Genomic DNA, 23,266 nt, shown 5'->3' with positions numbered 1-23,266 from the left:
AGTGCGAGTCCAAGTTTACGGCATCCCAAAACTCCCACAAACACACAGAAAGCACTGCTTTTACTCTTATCCCAGTCCAGGCAACATAGTCCTAGAATATCACACATGAGGCTCATCCGGTGACATTTTGGCCAAATGCCTTCATATAGTACGACACAAACTGATGTAAACTCTCTTTAAATTTGTCCTGTCATTCCAGCTGATAGTAAAATGTTCTGCCCTGACCCAAATTTAAACAAACAGGACTGTAGATGCATTATTTTCTGTTTTTCTTTTTATTTTCCACTAGCAGCAGACAGATTTCCACCTTAATGTTACTCTCAACATCCAGAATTATACCTAAAATGGGCCTAACATACACACTTTGCTGACATAATGTTGTTACACAGCCCATTGTCCTTGAAATGTAGAATAAACATGTTACTTGTGAGCTTACTGGAAAACACATTGGCAAACGTGCACTCTCAAGGTCACACAATGGTGTGAAGATCATCCCTCTCTGCAGTCAACACACATTAACTTACTTCTGCTCGCTCCTTTTGGAGAGCCTGGAGGCCTGAGCAGCTGCTTTCCTGCTCTCGAATTCCTCTCTCTTCCAGACCTCGCCAGTGCCCCTGAGGCCCAGCTCCACCACCTGGCGAGCCAACTTCTCATCCTGAAAGAGCAATAATCAGATCTGGTGAGTTCTGCACAGACCAGTAGGGGGTGCTTACAACTCTATGAATAACAGTGACCAAGTCAACGCATTACAAACTTCACAGTATGTGTAGTTTGGGGCTAGTTTGGTGTAGTTTGGTGCTAAAATGCCATCCTTAAGATGCACCATGGCTTTCTGGATCAAGGATTTCTGCCACATGTCAGTGAGCCATGGATCGTGCAATAGCCACATGACTGAGGAAGATTCCTTGGGCCTTCAAACAAAAGGGCTGCTTTTATGTGGCCATGGGGAAATGAGTTGGCAAAGCCCGGCTGGTTAGGAAACAGCAGCAATGTGGGAAAAAGTGGAAACTGTTAATTTGAATCTAAAGACAGCAAAATTGTTTCAAGCATTTTGGGGTGGCACATTCTGTGACTTCTTCTCTCCACAAAGTCTTCTGTGATCATTTAAAAATTTGAAGAAACTATAAACTAGTGAGTGCAGCAGGCCATGTGTTTAGTGGAAAGGTAGGTGGCAGGGTCCATCTTTCCTACTTCAGAAGCAAATTTGGCATCTGATTTATCATGTGCTGGAGCGAAATATTTACCCTCATTATGAGGAACTGATTGATTTGTAATGAGAAAATATGGTGACAAGCTGCAGACTCAATGTAAAAGGCACGTGATAGCTTTCATACCCTTGAAGGTGAGAGTACATTCATCCTATAATGCAAATGTTGCTAAGATGAAGAGCCATTTGGCTCTCGGAAAAAAAAAAAAAAATCCATAAACGCTAAATAAACATCTCCTCACAGAAAGCTTCAACAACATTTACTTTGTTAAATAACAAAATGTTTTTAATATGCTTATTATTAGCTGTAGATTGTGGAGCATCCACCACACAACCTCCTCTATGAGCTGTTACTATAGAAACAATAATGTATTACAGCAAGTGCGTTAATATAAACCTGTGAGTTGCCTTGCTAATTTGACATCAGTTAAGAAGCTATGTCTTGGAATGACAGCAGTAAAGTCACTGGTGAGAATATGTGAAACCATATAGTTTAGGACAAACACATTCCTGTAACCCAAAATGAGCCCTGGCCAATGAAAAATGATCCCTAACATGTGTCTGAAACCGTCCCCTTGGGGTAATCATAGTTAACAAAACACATAATGAGTTCACTATTGCAGACAATTCCTCCACCTAATGTTTGAATTATTTATAAACCTCATCTCCTGAGCACCACATTAACAAATCCCAAGTAAGCAAGCAGTCAGATGGAAAAATGTTATTTGGAAATCTGACTTGGGTCCTTGGGGGGCCCAAGCAGTACCTTCCAAGGATTCATACCAGGCAGAAGTACCTGCAACACAAGTTCTTTAAAAAGACCCAAAATACTGATACTTGTTTAGGTTGACTGCTGTCGCTGATTCATTCTGGATGAAGTAGATACAGTGACAGAGCAAGGGAAAGTACTAGGCTGTGACCTGATATCACAAATGTAATGATATTGTTAGATTATGCAATACAGTATACAAGACTACAGTGATGCATGAGCTTACGTCAAGGAATAATATCACTGGCTAACATACAAAACTTGAAGAACATTACCTTCTACATGTTACAGAAAGCAGTTCTCTTATATATTACATTTTTTCAACCCTGAATTATGATCCTAGTTAGCATTTATAAACGCTTTTGTTTAGGGTGAACTGGTGTCAAGGGTTAGATTAAACAATTAGAGGATATGTTGGTCTAAGATTTATTATTATCCAAGTTGTGTTCCACCACATATTTTTTTAATACGGCTTAACAAATCAGCAATTAAAACCTTAACCTCTGATTAAAAGATTGACCTGGGATTAATTCTGATTGCCTGCCATGATGGATTTGCTGGTCTGAAGATGTAAATAGCAAAAATATTACTCTTAGAATCAGTCACTATAGATACTTTGTTCTCTTTCCGTTTGAGTGAAAACATCATACAAACTTTAAGGAATTCCTTTGTTCTGCTATTTTGGAAACCACCCCAGACGTAAGTAAACTGAATCCTCTATTTAAATTTAAAGTAACGGAGTAACAGGATTAAAGTTAGTCTCACTTTACTATAAAACTAAACCCAGGATTAACTGATTGCATCAATGCAATCTTGATTATTTTTAAACAAAATTTGTAAAGTTTGGTTTAAATTTCTGTTTTAATTTTTTTGTAACTCAGACAATTACACTAACTTAATAATCCAATTTGTGTTAATGCTTGGACATATTACTCAGCCTTTTTTATTCCATCCATCCATCCATTTTCTGTACTGCTTATCCTATACAGGGTCGCGGGGAGCCTGGAGCCTTTCCCAGGCAACTTGGGGCACAAGGCAGGGGACACCCTGGATGGGGTGCCAACCCATTGCAGGGCACAATCGTGCACACACACACACACACCTGTTCACACTCTACGGACAATTTGGAACTGCCAATAAGCCTACAAAACATGACTTTGGACAGGGGGAGGAAAACGGAGTTCCTGGAGGAAACCCCAAAAGCATGGGAAGATCATACAAACTCCACGCACACAGGATGGAGGAGAGACGTTCTTTTTTATTATTATATTATATTTATTATATTAATAATATTTTGTCATATTTATATTTAGCGACACTTGAGTACAATAAATTGATTTACCTCTAGCTGATTAGCTAATGTTTATTGCGCAACTCATACTGAATTTATATTCAGGGTGTGTAATAAAATATGCCACAATAAAAGTGTAAACAGGGAACATACTGATGTTGGTTAGAGCCTGAGTATATTTTTATATTATATATAATCACCATGCATTTTTCCACATATATTTCTATATCTAAGCCCATATGTGAATATAGCATCATGTAAATATATATTTAAAAGTGAATACTTGCTATATACAGTATGTCACATATAAGTGACATTCGCATCATATACTGGAGGCCACACATGGCTATATAAGTGAAATCCATACACCATTATATGTCATACGCTGGACACCATATATGGTCATATGCCAGATTTCCGCACTTCCTTTTACGCACGTGTCAGAATTGACGTTTTAACACTTTCGTGGCGCCATCTAGTGTCAAAACCTGCTAATGCCCTGCTCAATTAACAACCACTGTAGTTCAATTGCATTCGAGCCAACTACAGCCACACTTACCAACACTGAGGACCAAGTACTGAGCTAACAGTTAGCACTGCATTCACTGTTACCATCTTTGCTTTTTTGCTAACTCGGTAAACAAGAACGCCATATTGGCGTTGTAACTTCGCTACACGGCGTAGGAGAAAGCGAGAAAACGTTAACTCACACCGAGAAATTAGTCAACTTCTTGGGCTAAGGAAGAAAATTAAACAAAACTGAAGGGTTTAAAATTACCTCAAGGTAATAAAGGTCTAACGGCGTTATCTTAGAGTCTAAATACTCATCGTAAGTAAGAAATTCGTTTACAGTTCCGTCTAAATCCGTCCTAGCGCCGTCTTTCTCCATTTTGTTTGCGACGGGATACGTGATTTCCATAGCAACGGGGTCACGTGACCGGTTTGGTCCCTTTAAGCACGAGGACAGCACATTACATTTAATGTAACAATTGATTAAACTATTTACATAATGGTGCAAAAGTTTTCACCCCCATTCTTTCTTTTATATATATGTATGTATATATATATATAAAACGTAAGGCAATGATATCAATATAAATTAATTTTATTTGTTTGTTTGTTTGTTTTTTTTCCTTTTGTATTACTTTGCATCTGGCTTAATATGCCTGTGCCAAAGCTGGTAAATTATTCTTTAATTTATAGTTTGTGCCATTATGTTTTATTCTATAGTTCATGATTAAGTATATCTGACATACAGTAGATTGATTTCTTAAAGGAAAACTCCATGCTGAAATACATTAAATATGTTTATACTGAAGTATTTATGTTCTTAGTGATTCTGTTGCTAATTTGTTGGCTGGCGTTGGTCTTTCCTGTGGGACGTTAGCAGATGTGTGCCGCTCTGACATCACAGGGGGACATTACAATGGAGTTTAATATAGGAGAAAAAAATTGAATGACCGCAAACATTAGCTGATAACAGTCAGGTTTCGCATTTAGCTCCTAAAAACAGAAAGGCTGCTTTTCACCATGTTCTAGCAACATTCAGTGTCATATTAATAAGCAATCTAACATAGGAATAGTGGAAACAGAAAAGAATCAATTGATCTACCTTTAATAGTGTACACCCTTTCTACTGATTGAGTAACAGAGTCGACAATAACATGGTTGACAGTAACAAGTAACAGGGTTGTCATTTATGAATAATGCTGGTCTTACTCCTGATGTGGAAATTTGTATGAGTCAGTGCATATTCAGGTTACAAACGGTTAAGATTAAAACTGTTTGTGGTTGTAGCTTTTCTTACCACTTCATTCTTATGACATCCAGTGAAGTCACTATTGCTCATTATAGTTCTTATTAATTTTGTGTAAGATCAGGTTACAGTTGCTGCCCCTGCACCCATAGGGTTGAAAAATCAAAGGCTCAGTGGACATTTCTACGGGTCAGGCTTCTAAGCAAGATTGTAGGCCTGTGTCATGTGCATATGTGGGGAATGTTGAAGGTGCTCATATGTTCTTCCTCAGTGGTATACTGAGGATTGTAAATGACTCAAATTTGGTATAAACTTGTGCTGAACTATGCTATAGAACATGACTGGAATTAGAGGAAAGTATTCAGAATGCATTGTGTCACCTAAGTAAGAGTGTACAGGACTACATGCTTAGAGGAAAAAGTCAGCTCTGTGGTTTATTAAAAAATATAAATAACGACAGTACAGCACATGTCCAGAGTCTGTCCTTCCCTTGTTTCAGGACTGGAGTAGCTCAAATTAATTTCTGTATTAATTTTTGATTTGATTTCTTTAACTTTTTTGCAACTCACATTGATTTTTATTTGCTGAATTTTCTGTAAAAGCTCATAAAATGAATTGTGAAGCCATTTAGAAGGTCATTTGAATCTACTTGCCTTTCAAGAGACATTATATTACAACATTACATTATCAATACACTGTGATGGACTAGCGTCCCATCCAGGTTGCATTTCTGCCTTTTGCCCAGTGTTCCCTGCAGATCCAATGTAAACCTCTTCAGAATGAACAAATATTATACAATACATTTTTTAAATTAATCTGAGATACAGTATAAATCAATCCAAAATTAATTTTCCAAGAAAATAAGAACAGCCAGTATGTGTTTATTCTAAATAGCATCTAGCTCTGCACAATATGCCAATAAACAGTTTTGACAGTCATGTACATCTCTGTGTTTTTTCCTACATTCTTGTAGCCCTAGCTAGTGATTCAAGAGAGCACAAGGCTTTTCTTCTTGCACAAGCCCACGTATTTCAAAAAGCACTGTAAACCGAAAGACACAATAAGCTATACAGTGCATTTACTGCAGTACATCAAATTCATCTTAGTTTCAACATACTCAGCTCTAGTGTTTAAAAGCTACTGAAAATGAAGATGAATAAATGAATAAATTATCAGCAAAATATAAATGTCTGCTCTTTAATCACGGCTGTATGAATTCCAGAGACTACCAGTCAGTATTATTGTGGATCAGGTAAGGTCTGCAACTCTAAATGATGTTTAATAATGGTTAAACAATGATAGGACTAGGTAGCTGTATTTACCAAATCTCATCTGAACACACCAGGTTCTCAGGCCATTTTAGTTAGTCACTTGTGCCCTCTAGTGGTTTTCAAACTGTTAGGTTGTCCCAGAGTTTGCGATAGAAGAGGCATAAATACTGCTTTATGTGGTATTGGTCATATCTCGGTCTCAAGGGAAAAAAAAAAAAAAACTCAGCAGTTAGCAGGTGACAATAGCAGTTATTTGCTGCAAACTGGACAACTGCAGGTTCATATTCATCACAAAGGTCCCAAAGTTGCTCAGCGGGGTTACACAGTCTGAGCACTGTTCACCAAAAACTCACTGTTATGTTCCTGGACCATCTGAAGATAATATATGCCTTGTGATTTGGTGCATTATTATGCTGGAATGATCAAATGATAGCTATAAAATTATGAACTTAATAACAATACTCAGATGTTTACACTGACCTGCACTGTTCACACCAAACAGCAGGGCTCCATGGAGCTTGGTCCAGATGTTGTTGGGCCACATTCTGATCCTTTCTTTAGCCTGATACAGAGGGAAACTAGATATGTTCGTCCAGGGAACATTTTTCCACTCCTCAAATCCAGGTTTGCTGATGCTGCGGCCATTGGAAAGTGGTGAATTCTGCACATCAGTGTTGATATTGGATGGGATTTGCCTTGTCGTAGCCATCTATTTGTTGATGGCCTGATTCTTACTGTCATTGTGCATAGAATCTAGTACCAACATGCGCAGTGCTAAATATCAAAGCCACATTCAAAATCACAAAGTTTGACTTGTTTGACTAATCCCGTCCTTTAGTTGAATAGAAACTGATGCCTCAAGTATCTGCCAAATTCGAAATAAATGCTTCCTCAAATGCTGGATAATTTTAACCAAATGTTTCCTATGACAACCAATATGCTCTCATTACTATACTTCACCGTTTTTTTTTATTGTTTCATTCAAGGGACTAGAATAATCATCGCAGATGCTTAATTCAGAGCCATTTTTGTGCATGTCTGGAGGAATGTTTTGGATCATTGTCTTGCCTGACAGTCCAACAACAACCCAAGTTTTAGCTTCTCAGCAAAGACAGCCTGATTACATTCTAAAATGTCCCAGAACTGGACAGAACCCATAATGACATGTGTCCCCTACAAGTTTCCCATGGCCTTTTAAAAGTAAACAACAGCTGTGTAACATCACGTCTGCAGTTACACTTCTGGACATGGTTCTTTTCTGCAAAACCCACCTCTGGTCCTTTATTACCACTCAAAAGTATGGTCACATAAGACCAAAGTTCTAGTCTTTTCAAATAGTTTGTAAATTGACACATACGACATGTTGTCTAATCATCTGAGACGTCAAACAGCAGCAGTTTGCTAAATGGTTAAATGGTTAAAATGTCTATTATTTATCAAGAAGATTCATCATGTCTTGTGTTGTTTTAAACATTTGAAACTGTTCCACCAAATAGATTGTTTCTGGCTTGATAGACATTTTTTTTATTTATAAAGGAATTATTTAGCTCATTTTATTTGTGTTTTCTGATCCAACAATTTCAATAAATCCGTTCATTCATTCACCATCAGTAGGCACTTGATCCTGGTCAGGGTTATGGTAGATCCGGAGCCTCCTTGGAACACTGGGCGCAAGGCAGAGATACACCCAGGATGTGATCCCAGTCCTTCACAGGGCACCAAGCACATACCACAATTATTGTATAAAGATGAAGTGTAGAATTGAAACAACATTTCTGGAATTGTTTCACTGAAGCTACTGCCTTCACTCATAATGTTGCTGGTATTGGCTAATAATGATGCTTTTGCAATGTTAGTAAGCAGGTTTTTTATGCCAGTATGCTCTCTAAAAGTCAGTAGATGTTAGCAGTTCTACTCAGTAATGGTGAAAGTAAAGTAAAAGTAAAGGTTGCTTTACACCTGTAGACTTGGGTAAATATTTAGAATGCCTTTTAAGCACACATGTTTAGAGAAACAGTATGAGGTATGCTTTGGTATGGATCATACTATTGATATGGATCATATTATGTATTCTCTGAACATGAAACACTGCTATAAGCATGTTTGTCCTCGCATAGTGGAATGCACTAGCGTTCTGTAACAGGTGGAAGTTTAATGGTCTGTTATTATATCTGTTAGCATATATATTATGGTAGGTAGGCCACTACCAACACACTTTATATAGTATCCTGCTTACAACATAACAATTGCAAAAGAGGATGTCAAATATCATCTGACATTAACCAGTCACAGCAGTTCCTTCTTATTAAACATGTGTCTTAGTTCAAGAGAAGAATTTAGGTACAATATAACATTATCTTTAATGGGCTACAGAAGGGGTCATCAGTTAGATACATGGAGTCAAATTCTCAAGGAGAAAATACTGTTTTGGGCCAGACCCAAGCCGCTCCTAAGGAAACACTTCTACACCTCACGCAAATAATGTATTTAAAAAGGAAAGCAAGATTCAATAGGAAATTATTACATTATGGTGTGTGGAATATTCTATTTTCAAAACAATATTAGACCTATGCTTCTAGTGTTCTACCTCGGCTACAACAAAACATAACCACCCCACTTTGCACTACATTTGATTGTCATTTGATATTCAGCCAAAGAAAAAAGTGTGGGGAAAACAGAAGGGGAGGTAAGATGGTAAAAGTACATCTCTATCTTTACAAATACAATATTTAAAAAAAAAAAAAAAAAAGGCTAATGTCTGACATTTTATACTTTTACATATTCTACATAATTTTAATATGTATGTAAAATGTGTATTCCTGCCTCACACCTAGTGTTCAGTGAATGAATGAATGAATGACTGGATGAATTGTTTGGAATTAATTTATTCATTCTCAATCATTCATTCATAATTTTTGGAAGAGAAAACTCAGCAGCTATTTGATGATATCATGGAATAAATATACACATGCTGTATATTTTGCAGTAGAACAATATGAAAAGGCTGAATAATTTGCTAAATTATTGGTTATTCCACAAGAAATCCTAAATGGTCCAGGACAATATTATTGCCATTTTAGTAGAAGTTTATAACTGTATAACTATAAACTGCATTCTACATAACATAACATAACACAACACAACACAAAATGGCTCTGTACTCCCTATTCCCTACAAAATGCCATGTGCACACTGGGTGACCTGCAACCCCACAGAGTGCATAATTTGGACCCTAACCTACCACTGGATATTCGCTGCACTTTCAGACATGAAAATGTTAAAAATAAAATAAAATACTGCACTATATACTGAATAGGATGCGGATTTTGATATAGATAAAGACTGAGCTGGCTAGCTACTTCACCGAGTTTTTTTGTCTTATGTTTTCTCTTCATAATAAATGCATATAATGAGGGAGTCAAGCTTGAGGGAGGGTCAAGGTGTTTGAAAGTGTTTATGTGAGTTTTTGTGACACAGCTGAAGAAATATATTTTAGTTTTTACTACAAACTTTACTTAGTACATGCATGTTGTACTGACACTTTCCCTGGGATATATGACAACCGTAAGACTGCAATTTTCCATAACATACTTGAACATATCCAAATGATTCTGGTACCATGCCCTGTGTATATATAAGACCAAATTGTAACTCTGGACTGTTGAGTATTCAACCACAAAACACAAAATATTCAGTATTCAGTATTCATTCATTCCTGTATATTCAAACAGATCAGCAATGTTTTAGGGTTCCAGTGCTACGTCTTACCTTAAACTCATTAAATCAGGGCTACATTGTTAAAACTAATGTCTCATAGGTCTTCTAGTACTACAGTGATCTCAAACACCACAGAATGATTGAAGACAAAATTCAGGACTGTTCTTAAGTGGGAAGCAATAAATGTAAAAGGTTATCTAGAAGAAAACCTATGTAGATGACTGAAAATGCAGTTTGAGGCAAAGTATCTTTCAATCATTTTGCTAGTGCCTGTTTTTAATTTACATTTAAAAAACATTACATAAAGCAATTGTTTTTTAATATTAACAGTGGAAAAAAAGAATAGAGGACGTTGACTAATCGATATAAAATATAAAATAAAACATAATATGAATTATTTGCAAAAAGTGCAAGGGTGCCAGGTTTTTTTTTTGGCCACAAAACTGTATTTGATTATCCTCACTGTCCTGAATAAGGCACATTCTGAATAGTATTGTTTGCTTTGTAAAACTATATTTCAACTATCCCTAAGTTCTCATCATACACTTTCAATTAATAGACATTTGCACATATAGAAAATTGTACATATACATTAGCATAAATACAGTGTATAAATAGATTCACAAAAACTATTAAGGAACTTATATAAATGCTCTTGCAGAGGTATTAGCGTTGTGATACCTCCATGTCAATAAGTTCAAGTTCAGCCTCATAAACATTTAAACGTGGACTTCACAGCCCTTTTTGGCTGAGTCACTTGTTGAATGGAATGCTGACAGTCGGATGAGAAAACTGCTTCATAAACAACTGCTGTCTTGTTTTCAAGTTTTCTCCAAGTTTAAGACAATGCTGGTCTACCCAAACCTAAATTTTGGCCAGTACTTGACAGTCCGAGTTTGTTTCTGCCCGGTGTTAATGGTGACTTTAGGGGCCCGAGGTTTTGGTAGAGCCTGAGTCCTGTCCTGCTCTTTGTCTGTTATCGTAAAGCCCTGTTCCAGTTTCGTGTACAGGTTCATCCTGGGTAGAAAGTGTGTAGACACATGCTGAGACTTCACTCTTGGACTGGAGCCCATTTTGGCCTTTCCTCTTTTGTTGAGTGCCACAAACCACTCTCTCCCAGTCCGGTGATTCTTGTGTATCACTGATGCGTATGTATTGTAGCTGTTCTCTTGAAACCGCTCTCTGAACTTGCAGTCATCAGTGAACGTCTCCTGCAGAAACAATTAACAAATCCATTTAGTTCAGTGCAATCAGTGCAACTCTGAGATGAATCTTACAAGCATGCAAGTCTTAAGGCCATTGAGGAACTAGCAGTGAATCATGTGGCACAAAGGGTCAAACTTTGGCATCTAACACCGTAATGAAAACAGACTGAGAACGAATGTGGGATCATCTGGAGCACATCTGGGACAGTGATGATGTTTCTGTAGTGTAAGGTTACCTGAGCTATTATTCTCCTGTAATTCTCTAAGTAGATAACCACATTTTATGCTAACAATTGTTCCAGGCCCCTTGTTAAAAATTTCCAATAACCTCTTACTGATTTGGTCATGTAAGAGCAATGCTAATATATTGTAATTAGCCAATAACAATGTCTAAGGCTAAGATGAAGGTTACAGTAATACAAGATCTCAATCTCTGAAAAAAGTTCTGAAAGTCACATTTGAAAAGCAGCAGCAGCAGAATTCAGTTGGGACCTCTACATACATCTACATAAAGTCCAAACAATCAACTTGCTCTTTTCCTTCTTTAAAGACTAAGATATAATAATATTCATGCCCCAAAAACTCCTAAGATCTGTAATCTTATTTAATTAATATTTTGTTTTTGTCAGCAAAAACTAAACCACTAAAAGAAAAAAAATAAGCCAATGAAATAAGATGTATCCTTTGAAATTTGCTCGAAAATTTGTAAAAGCTTTTTTGTATTGTATTTACATTTTAATTTATAAACTACCAAACGCTAACACATCTACCACAACTTTTTAACAAGTAAATCTACCACCACCACTGCCACCAATAATAATAATAATATGCAAGAGTCTACCTAAAAATAGGTGCTAAATTGCTATACATTAATACTTTATATAATTTCAATCGTTCTTGTTACAGTTTCCCCCTTCACATCATGATTCCCTTGGTGATGAATGCCATGCACTTGTGTTTGTTTTGGTTTTTCTCCTAATGCTGTCTCCACCTCTGTGCTGTCATTGGTTTGTTGCCCTATGGTGTTTAGCTGTTCTGTGTTAGTCTATGATTAGTTTGTCCGTCTACTCTGCTGTTTCTTTGCATTGCAAAGTCTTATTGTGCTTTTGTTTAATTTAGTCCAGTCCTTGTTTGTTTAGTTCAAGTTCCCTGTTCCATGTGTAGTGTTTCTTGGTATGAACTTTACCTGTTCACTATCTGTGATAACCCTGTCTGCCTGAGTCTTGACCCCTGCACTGTATTCTGACTACAATTCATGGCTTGCCCCAATGATTATTACACTGAGCACTTGCGTCCTGTTTCTACTCACCACGTTACACTTCTAAGTATCTAGTATCTCAGTAATCATCATCTTTATCAATGTGACAAAGCTAGAATGCAATGTGTATACAGTCAGTATTTACCATGCACACATATTATCATCTGCCACATTAGCAGCTGCTGCAGCCTGAGCGCTTCATGGCTTGATTGAGTTAGCCCCACATAAAACAAGCTAATGAAAAGCAGCGAGGAGATTATATCCACCAAGCTGCACAAACGAGCATTTGAGACTTGCACAATAATTATCTTTTACTTTTATCTGTAGCACAGTTCTGGAAATGACTTTCCTATCCAAGGCCTTCAAAGTAGTGACAAGCTCTAAGGGCTTCGGTTGTGCAGGCTTGAAACCTCATTAGTCCATAAAATAACATTATCTACCAGAAAGACAGATGCTCTCTGTGTCTTATTTCAGGCAATCTTTACATACCCACTGTGCCAGCATTTCCACTTGGGTAAGGTTTCACAAATGTAGCCTTGACATTTTGATCTGAGTTTTTTGAAACAGGAGCTCAAAATTTTACATTACATATTACATATTACACACAGTTTATAGTGATAATATTCATTCATAGTTCTTTCAGAGTGAAACTCTATACACACTCATGAAGTATTCATTTTATTATGAATTTATTTATACAATTAAAAAATGCCATCTGCCTGAAAACGTCACTTTTTTCGTAAGCAGTTATTACATGCTTTTCTTAAGCACTGGCTTTTCCGGTTCTAACAGCTGACTGACCTCGTGAAATAATTAGAGAAGCTTTTTTTTTTTTAAACTGCATAAGATACACAACATTTTCTGTTAGCTCTGCGCTCTCAGTGTGGCAGCAGCCATGAAAGTTTGGTTTGTACTCCATGATAAGTGTAATTAGAGTGTAATTTTAGTCATATGCATTCTTTCCTTTAACAATTCGCCAACACATCTTAGGAAAATGTTGATATACCTGACATGTCTGCTGGGTTCTCTTTCCCCATCTTTCACAAAATCTATAAAGATAAAATACGTCTTCTGATTTGTGATGATGCTTTGTATGCAATCTTTTATTCTGCAATATATAAAGTTTATTATGAACTATATTAGATTTTTATGGACTATCAAAGCCACTTCTCAGAGAGGGAGATTAAAGGGGGAAGGAAACCAAAGGTAGAGAAAGAAAAAAAAAGGAGAAGACAAAAGTTGGAAAGGTGTACCCCAGGAACTGTGGCAACTTTTGGGTAATTTCCTTCCGAGGAATGTAATTCTCCTATCTCATATATGTATTTAATGTAACATCTAGCCTTTGAGTATGAATTATTTTCATGTGTACTAATAATCAGGAGTTTGCATCTCCCATTCCTAAAAATACAGCTGGTGGGAAACTATATTGTGTGCCCAAGGATAGTCATTCCCCACTATCGAGCCTTGAGTAACCCCAATCACTGGAAAAATAAAACTTGTTCTGGTTTACTGAAGAGCGCAGCATAGCAGAAAATGATGCCAATTACAGATTGACTGGCCATAACGTCCGGGAGGCACGTACATTGCTGTGAGTTGCCATAGCACTCTGGATGTAACTCTGATGCTGGAGACTCCTTCTATAATTGTTAAATAAATGTCTCCTCACAGAAATCTTCACCATATTAATGAATAGAGGTTTTCTTTGTTAAATAACAACATATTTATGAATCAGTTTATTATTAGACTAAGCTTACGTGGAGCAACTGCCACAGAGAATGAGTTGTTACTATTGAAACTACAATGTACTAGAATGAACATGTTAATATAAAACTGATTTGAATTACAGGTGACACGACTGTCAGAGCTGTTGTTATAGAAAATGAATCGACACCTGACCCATCAGTGCTGTAGTCCAAAGATTTTTGCTTATAACAGTAAGATAATTGCTTATACCATTAAGTATAGATTTACATAAAACATGTTCATAAAGACCCAAGAAAAGCAACAGAGGTTTTTTTTGACATAAGGTTGTTATGAGACCTTCTGAGCAGACCTTGTAGCTCAGTGTATTGTAGCTCAGTGGACGTCTGCTATGTCAGTGTTGCATAATTATGATGCTTATAGCTTGCCAGATGAGGGTTACTATGTCATAACACTGTTCTAATGTCAGTCATCCTTGAAAATGTCAAATGTTAACAAAAAAACTATGGCACTGGACTCAAGCTTCTTCATCTTCATTTTCAAATTCAAATCTAACCAAAGCTGACGTTATGACACCTCATGTCAGTTGGAAAGCCTTTCATAAATAGTTATGTAAGTTTGTCTAAGTTATCACAAAAGGCTTATGTAGGTCTCATGTAACCCTATAAACACCACCCTTAAGTAAAGTGTTATAGCATTTTTAGTTAAAAACAAACAAATAAAAAAACCTAAAGAAAATTGAATCAATTGAATCCAAACCAGTAGATGTTTTTAGCTGGGAGTGTAGCACATACACCGTTCATGCTTTTCCCTCGCAGTACCATGGTGTCTCCCATCTTTCAGCATAATCATCGTTAGTGTAGTGTTACTGTGCTGAGTTATTGTAGATAGAATCCTCTCGTTAGATTCTATCTTTGCATATTCATTTAAACTCCATTTTAAGGCACCTTTCCCAGAGTTTGTCATATGTCATTTAAGTAAGGAATAACACACACACACGGGTGTGCTGTGATAGGAAAATAATACATGAAGCGGTGATGGGATTTGGCCCAATGTGAAGTGGAGTTGCTGTTACCACCATTAAGTGGATTATTTTTCTAATAACAGTGTTTTATTCCGCTTAGACCACAGTGAATTTCCAACAATTAAAATTTATTAATCAAGGACATGTCATACTTTTTAACCATCGATAGTTATATTTAACGTTATGGAATGTCTGTGAGAAAAGTTAGTCCCTGTTATCAATAATAGCAGCTATAAAACGCAACACTGTTCCCTCACCAGCCTCTCGTTCTTCTCTCTCTTTAAGTTAATAAGACAGAAAAAACTTATCATGTTACCAAGAAACCTGAAAGCACAAAGTCCTCTGTCCTGAAGACTTTCCCATGGTGGAAAACTTACTGACTATTACAAAGACATCTGAGACTCATGTTAAATAAATGTCTCCTAACAGAAAACATATCAACCATTATAGATAGATAGATAGATAGATAGATAGATAGATCACTTTATTAATCCCAGAAGGAAATTCACAGATATGCATTTATCTTTGTTAAATAAAAGCATGCTTTTTTATTTATTGTTTTTTTTTTTAATTACTCTTAGATTATGTGGAGCACCATACAAGTCCCTGTGAATGAGTCGTTACTATAGAAACGATAACTTATAAGGACAAGCACATTAATATAAACCTATGATTTATGTTACAGCCAGAACTGCTGTCAGAGCCGTGCTGCTATTGACTATTAATCCACAGCTTCAGATTTGAGAATTCAACAGTGCTGTGGTATAAAATTCAATAAATGAATAAATACTGTACTTTGGTTGAATAAATACTTGGTTGAAAGTAGCTTGTTGTACTCTCTAAGCTGGAGCAGAGGTACTTCTCTCTCTTTCTCACTTGGTCACTCCCTGTGCCCCTTGCCCATTGTTTGCTTTCTTTATAAATCCAGGTAACCCTTTAACCTTTGAAAAGATTATGTTCATAATGGTTTGGAGAGAGGTCACGCAGTGTGATATACATCTGTCTTCCCCCTGCCATTATCTCAGCAATAAATTGTCCCTGTGAAAACATCTAAATATTAAATATGACAGACAGTGCAACGACATCAGACACTGTGTCACCCGATACCCGTGTTGGCCGGGCCGGCGTGTATGTGGAGAGAAGTGCTCTGGGGTTTAAGAGCTGAGCTGACAGGACTATTAAATAAACCCCTGCAACTGTAGCTGGCCTGAGGAAAATCAAACCTAATTCAACACTGATGGAGCCACTGCAGCTGCTCTAATTGCTGATGATTTCTGGAGCAGCTTAAAGGATCATCTTCAGATTTATGTGTAGGTTTTTTCCATCTTACATTCCCCCTTGACCCACTCTCTCCATCTCTTGTCAGCAGTCTAACTAAGTTTCATAAATACTCAGAGTTGTGCACGAGAGTACTTTTTAGGCACATCGGTGCTAAAAAGATGAATATAAAGAATGAGAAATATTTTAGCATAAATAAAAGTACTTTTTTTAAGCGCAGACATTGATGATGAGAGTAATTCAAATGGATTAGTGATTCTATGAGGTATCATTTGTTAAGATGTTCTCTAATACTACTTACTAGCCAATCAGAGGAGAGTAAGCTCCCTTTTGCAATAGGAAATCAGGAAGCACAGCAGAAAAAACAAAAACACCTCAACATTAAACCCAAATGGAAAGGTTATCTCCTTACCGAACATGACATAATCATTGCTGATTGGCTGCAGTGCGTGTCAGTCTGGAGAGCTGGAAGATGTTTACAGTAAGAGGATCTTTGAGCCTAAATTAGTCTACTGATGCGTTTATGTGTGCTTATCTTTACCAAGGGCGTTCACATGATGTTATTTTTTACGCTGTTACCTTTGCATGGCATTAATATGAATATGCGAACACTGAAAGCCTGGCTAAAGGAAACCATGTTATTCCTTTCTCCTCACGCTAATAACACAAGTAACCTTGCACTAAATCTAGGCTAACTAGATACCAGACTTTTCCTTGTGATAGTCAAACACTGTGTCCAATCAGCAACAAGCATGTGACCTTCAATAAGGACCTACCTTTTCCATTTTGAGTTAATGCTGATGTGTTGTCTTTCTGGTTGTGATGTCGTGTTTGCCGATTTGCTGTTGGGTTTTTGATTTGTTAATGTGTTTTGAATTTACGGGGCCAACCAATACAGTAACTAGGATCTGGTTTAGGACACGTCCACACTAGCCCGATGATAAGCCATTTACATTAGTGCTGTTTATGAGATGAAATGTAAAATATTAATTGCAGAATGATTAAACAAATGATGTAGTGTACACAAACTAGTGTACTTTGAAACACAAGTTCCACATATTAGTTTGCTAGATAGTTCATGTCTTTATAGTGTAGGAAATATTGAGCATAGTATTAGTATGTGAAGATCTGTAATCTAAAAGTCAGTCCAAAAGATGATCAGTTAGCACTTATTTTAAAACTTTTGTTCTTTCTTTCTGCGTTCTGACACACACCAATTTATAGTTTGTCATCTATGCATGTGATCTCTGGAGTGTCACACATTCTGCCATCTTGATGCTCTTCTTCTTCTTCTCTCTCTCTCTCTCTCTCTCTCTCTCTCTGCACCTGTGTGTCTCTGTTTGCTCACCATATTGATTTTTTTCCCCCCCTCGATTATCAGGCATCCCAGACTCTTTCCTAATCTGCCTTTCCCATTAACGCATGCTAATGAGCTCTGACTTTTATCAGCTGGACTCAGGCTCAAACAGATGCTTGTCGGCAGTCGACATGGTGCGGCTGTGCGCTGAGCGAATCTTTATCATTCATGAACCTCTCAGATTTGCAGAAACTCACAAAGCTGACATTCGCCCTCATGTGAGGTGAGATGGAAAACTTGATCTCAGAGGTGGCTGCTGATACTAATTTGAAGTCACGTATGCGAAAGCTCCATTTAACCTGCTCGTTCCATGTGCGAGCCATGAATTTTGGGAATCTATATGGACACTATTCATTTGAACCGCAGAGGATTTTCCAAAACTCATACACAAAATAAAAATTTCATATAAATGTAAAATGTCATGTAAAAAGCGTGAAGTCTACAACAAGGGCAGTCAATTAGTGAGAAGTGCAGGGCTGATGGCCATCGAGTTTGCAAAAATGTGACATGCTGAAAGTAACAGCAATCCAACATTATCAGAAAAATGGAAAAAGACATTTAAATCGAGTGTGACTACAGACATGATTAATTAGATGGTTGGTAATTAATAATGCCTGCCAAAATACTATTTATTTGACCCACAAGGACAGAATGAGCAGTTAAACCCGTTACATTACTTTAAAGGATAAGGATTAGAAGTTGAATTGAAGCTGGCACTGTTTAAACTTGTTGTAAATGCCAGAAATGCACATTTGATTTGATTTATTTTGCATTTTCTATATGCATTAATGCTGAAAGTCTTCTAACTATTTGCACTATTCATTATTTTAATGTCCAATATTCATTTCTTGAACTCACTTTATTCTACTTTTCAACTTTTGTTAGTTAAAATACCGGGGTCAGTGTCATCAATTATTTACAATTTCTCATTAATTAATCTTATTTAATCAAAGAAACCGTTTTTGAAGCTGGTTGACTCCATTTTTTCCCTTTTCCTCCAACAGTATTGCAAAAAGAGTTTGGATTATTGACAAGTGCTATATACAGTGAGGGGAAATAATTAATCAGACAATTTTGCATTTGTTATTTAATTTACATGCTTTTTTTTACTTTGTACTTATAACTATTAACAAAATAGCACGCATTCAACAAAGATATCTTTTAAAAAAATTCTGCACATGATCATACACACAAATCATACACACACTTTCTTTCTCCTAAGACGACAAGCTGAACTATTGCCAAAGCGTTCTGTTTTTGTTTTGTCTTTTGTTCCAATAAAGCTCTGATTTGTCTAAATGCTAGTGTGCAGATTATAGATGCACGTCTCTGCACCTCTTTTTTCTTTTTTAACAAAAGAGTTTTGTGTGAAGTGTAGGAATGGAGTGGTTGAGGTGCAGTTCACTGTTTATTGTTCTCTGTGTAGCTGTTCTTCCTGGTGTTTTCAGGTCATCCTGCAACTCTTTTCAAGTGACTTGCTTTACTCTTACTTTCTTGGTGCAGCTGTCGGTCTGACATGTTTACAGTCTTTGCTATGGCTCTGTATCTTCTTATATCCAAGTGGAATAATGTCATCCCTGAGAACTTTAGGAAGCTCCTTCACCTTCACCATGATTGCTACTTTGTGGGACCAACATCCTTTATAATGATAACTTGTGCAGTTTGCCCAAAAACATTTTTTTTTCCAGCCAATATATCCAGAAGTTGATGTATTATTATGTAACATATATACATACATACATACATACATACACACACACACACACACACACACTCACACACACACACACATATATATATATATATATATATATATATATATATATATATATATATTAATACAGTGTCCAAATACTTTTCATTGACGTATGAAGTCAAAGCATATTATGAGTAAATATGAAGTGAACGTATGTATTGGAAGTATATTAAATAACAAACTCAAATGCTTGTCTGAATGCTTATTCATTGTAAATAAAAAAGTATTAGTAGTAGTTACAACATTATTAACAGTTCAGTGAAATAAACAGAAATGGCATCTTTTTTTTTAATTTTTTATACCTGTAACTGGGTTTAAAATCAGAATTTCCAGAAGTAACAGAACTAGAATAGAACAAAATGGGAAAAATAAATTTCAGCCTTACATTCCTTACTCACATACATTTCCTATTATTCTAGTATACATTTCCCAATACTCTATATTATAATGTTGTTATGGAATAATAAAGGTGGATAACTGAATAATAAACCTGATGTTAAAGGATGACAACTGTAACAATGGAATGGAAAAAAAGAGAAAACAGTCCTTTCGATATTTGATATTATAGGTTTGTGAGTTGATGTGAGCGTGTAACATGGAAGTATTGACTCACAGTAGCATGAAGCCATCCTCTCTTATTCATGGCTAGAAATCGGTTGCTGAAAACTCCTCGGATTCCTATAACTCCTTGTGATATGGAAAACAGTTCCAGCAGACCTGCAGACCGTCACAAATTCATTTTATGTGAGTGATGAGTGAGAAGTGATCTGAGAAAGAGAGACTTATAGTAGCATGGTACTGGATATAACCTTAACCAATGAATATACAGATGGTCATTTATACCAGAGCAATGGTGCAGTTCCATATGAAAAATCTATTACCTTGTTATTTCTGAAGAAGGCTGAAATACTTAGGTTCTAATGTACATCCCACATGGAAAGTAAATCTGTTCATCATAAAAGTGAGTAACTTTATCTGACTGTTTTGGTTCTATGGGGTCAGAACTGTCTGGTTTTATCAGGAGGTCCCAAATTCAATATTTCAGAAGATTCTTAATCCTTCAGGTTTAGTTCTATCACCCAGGTGTTTTGTTCAACAACCATTTGTCTTTTTTTCCCCTTTGATTTCTGTTTACCTTTCATCCAGCACATATTGGGCCTCCGAACAGATTTAATACAATGGCATGTGCCCTGAACACGGAACCATTAACAGCAATTCAGTGCACGACATTCTGGTTCTTGACCAAGTTACATTCTCATGCGAGTCATTGCAGCTGTTCACATAGAGCATTTCCCAATAAACAAACAGACACAAGCAATGCCACATGAACAGTAGCACACTTTGGAATGGCCTAACAAGTTAATCACATGGGCAAATCAAGCCAGGGGATTTATTAGTTGAAGTGCAGTTTGATATTTGACAGAGTTCAAGAGAGAGAGAAAAGAGAAGTAAAGAAATGATTTAGAGCTGCTGTAACGTAAGTGATCACGGTAACCAACCTGTTTTGTGGATATTCCACAATAATAAATATTGCAAATAACTATAAATGGATAAAACATAATAAAGAATTAAGAATTGTAATTGTTTGCAAATTGCTGTAGCATAAGAAGAATAAAAAATTGTGCTCTTATTGTGGCGGTAAATCAAACTTAGTTTGACTGTGTAAGTCTGTTCAACTTATATTGCATAACTGGTCCAGTAAAATATTGAGAAATGTAGCCCCTTATCAATAATTATGGCAGATCTCGAAACTTTACAATGATATACAAGTATACAGTATATACTATTCATTTAGAAATAGTTTACATTACCATTATGCCATTTTGATATAGCTAATGACATAAGGAAACTGTTACTATGAGGTAGGTTGGCCTGGTTTTTCAATACCAAACACACCAGAAAGAAACATCTGAGTGTTTGCATTGTAAAAACATTTGAGCATTTTTCTGCATAAATAATTGCACTGCTACTGCAATATGACAGATTATTTTTTTATGTGATAAACCTACAACACAGATATATTGAAAACTGTGATACTGGGTGTTTAATAATCAAACCACAAATTTGTCATAAGATTCCAGCCTATTAATGAGTTATAAAGCAATCATCGATGGATGTTTTAGTCTAAAGGGGCTGCATAAATTGGGCAAAATTACATATTTATATTATATTGCGGTGGTGATATGCTTTGCACCAGGGCTGTAGTTTATATTAGGGACACTGGGGACATGTCCTCTGCCCTTTCTAAGGCAGGTTTTGTCCACAACTCTGTTATAGGTTTAGTTTGGTAAAAAGTCTATTTGCAGCTTGTCATTATGGGCATGTTACTCACTGATGACGCAAGTGTCCCACTTTTCTCCCCTCAACCCCCTTTTCCCAGCACTCCATTCAAAATCTACACCCCTGCCTTGGTTATTAATTATTATTCATATTAAATATGATTCATTTTAATAAGCTAATATTTTCAACAATATTCTAAATTTTTATTGCTTACCAAACATATAGGTAAACCATTATTACAATTTTATCTGAAATTGAGAAGTATTTTCCTTCCACAGCTGATATGATGTGTTAGATATTGAAAGTGTACACCAGCCTGCCATTAAAAGAAAAGTCGCTGATATGTTTACAGTAAGGAGTAAAGCATGTTATTACTGCTTACAGACCTCATGTGAATATTGTGTAATCTGTTTGCATACAGCCTAATTTAGCATGCTCACAGAATACCAAAGGGGGAAATGCATTTTGCAGCATCATGCATTTTACAACATAGTGTCATATCCGGCTCGCACGCCAGCAGTACTGCAGTAATTATTGACGCATGATATATTTCACAGTCCCAGCTTTCCAAATTCGCGTAAATGCGCTTAAGTCCACAATCAGGTACTTACAGAGGTGACTGGGCTCGTGACTGCCGTTCACTCTGCCGTTGGGGTGGATCTGGAGGTGGAAGCCGATGCCCACCCTGCAGTACAGAGTGCCAGTGCGGCGCCCCGAGGCCACCAGGTGATCCTCCAACCAACCAGCCGCGGTGCCAATCAGCTGAGCTACAAGCGCGAGCAAGAGCGCAACATTCATTCTTCCCCAAACAACTCTCTCTCTCTCTCTCTCTTCTTTTCTTTCTCCCTCTCTGCACCGGTTAAGTCATGTCCTGCATTTTGTCTGTCTTTTTGCCACAGAGTTCAGGTGGCTGTTAGCCAGGAGTTGGAGCACTGTAGATCCGCGGGCAGGAAGATATTTATATCGCCAATGATCTCACTGGGCTACGCGTGCTTGGGACCTGAAGGACGCTCTCTCTCTCTCTCTCTCTCTCTCTCTCTCACTCACTCACTCTCACTCTATCACTCTCACTCTCCCGATCGACAAAACTGCACAACCAACTTTGAACGTGAAGCCAAACACGCACCCCGTCCTTACCCCAAAACTAGCCCGTTACGCACGTGCGCGCTTGTTTACGACGCACAGGGCGCGCGCGTGGGAATCCTGACCGCGCGAGACGCACGAGCCGCTCTACCGGGGTCTCTCATCGAGCTGATCTTTCTCTAGGTCTGAGCTTTGGATCATTAAGAGTTCCTGAGAAAGTCTAAAATAGACACGGTGCGCGTCTGGATCTCTCTCCTACCCGCTGACCGCTGCGCCTCATAAGACACAAGTAACATAATGCTATTGGATGTTG

The 23,266-nt window shown here is 37.1% G+C and overlaps 2 protein-coding genes across 2 annotated transcripts in view; both read right to left on the bottom strand.

The window, feature by feature from the left end:
• Nucleotides 1-4,174, bottom strand: part of cfap299 (cilia and flagella associated protein 299) — a 57,553-nt gene extending 53,379 nt beyond the window's left edge. The window contains exons 1-2 of the mRNA XM_026931352.3: nucleotides 4,046-4,174; nucleotides 525-655 (exon numbers count right to left, since the gene is read on the bottom strand). Of these exons, the coding sequence (XP_026787153.1) occupies nucleotides 525-655; nucleotides 4,046-4,156 (242 nt within the window). The 5' untranslated portion in view covers nucleotides 4,157-4,174. The remainder of the gene's footprint in view (nucleotides 1-524; nucleotides 656-4,045) is intronic.
• A 4,852-nt stretch (nucleotides 4,175-9,026) lies between these two features.
• fgf5 (fibroblast growth factor 5) lies at nucleotides 9,027-23,050 on the bottom strand. The gene is made up of 3 exons (XM_026931594.3): nucleotides 22,482-23,050; nucleotides 20,204-20,307; nucleotides 9,027-11,222 (listed from the first exon to the last, which is right to left on the bottom strand). Exons 1-3 carry the CDS (start codon nucleotides 22,666-22,668, stop codon nucleotides 10,866-10,868), a joined length of 648 nt encoding a protein of 215 aa, XP_026787395.1. The 5' UTR covers nucleotides 22,669-23,050; the 3' UTR covers nucleotides 9,027-10,865.
• Nucleotides 23,051-23,266: the final 216 nt, after the last annotated feature.

The sequence above is a fragment of the Pangasianodon hypophthalmus genome, chromosome 24 (assembly GCF_027358585.1).
Source record: "Pangasianodon hypophthalmus isolate fPanHyp1 chromosome 24, fPanHyp1.pri, whole genome shotgun sequence".
Lineage (NCBI taxonomy): Eukaryota > Metazoa > Chordata > Actinopteri > Siluriformes > Pangasiidae > Pangasianodon > Pangasianodon hypophthalmus.
This window is presented reverse-complemented; position numbering and strand designations above follow the sequence as displayed.

What these genes read in the sequence shown, in the direction of transcription:
- fgf5 (XM_026931594.3), bottom strand. Translation starts at nt 22,668, where the DNA reads ATGAATGTTGCGCTCTTGCTCGCGCTTGTAGCTCAGCTGATTGGCACC. An exon ending in TCACGAGCCCAGTCACCTCT is followed by an intron (nt 20,308 to 22,481) that starts GTAAGTACCTGA and finishes GACGGTCTGCAG; the next exon opens with GTCTGCTGGAACTGTTTTCC. An exon ending in GAGGATGGCTTCATGCTACT is followed by an intron (nt 11,223 to 20,203) that starts GTGAGTCAATAC and finishes TTGTTTCTGCAG; the next exon opens with GAGACGTTCACTGATGACTG.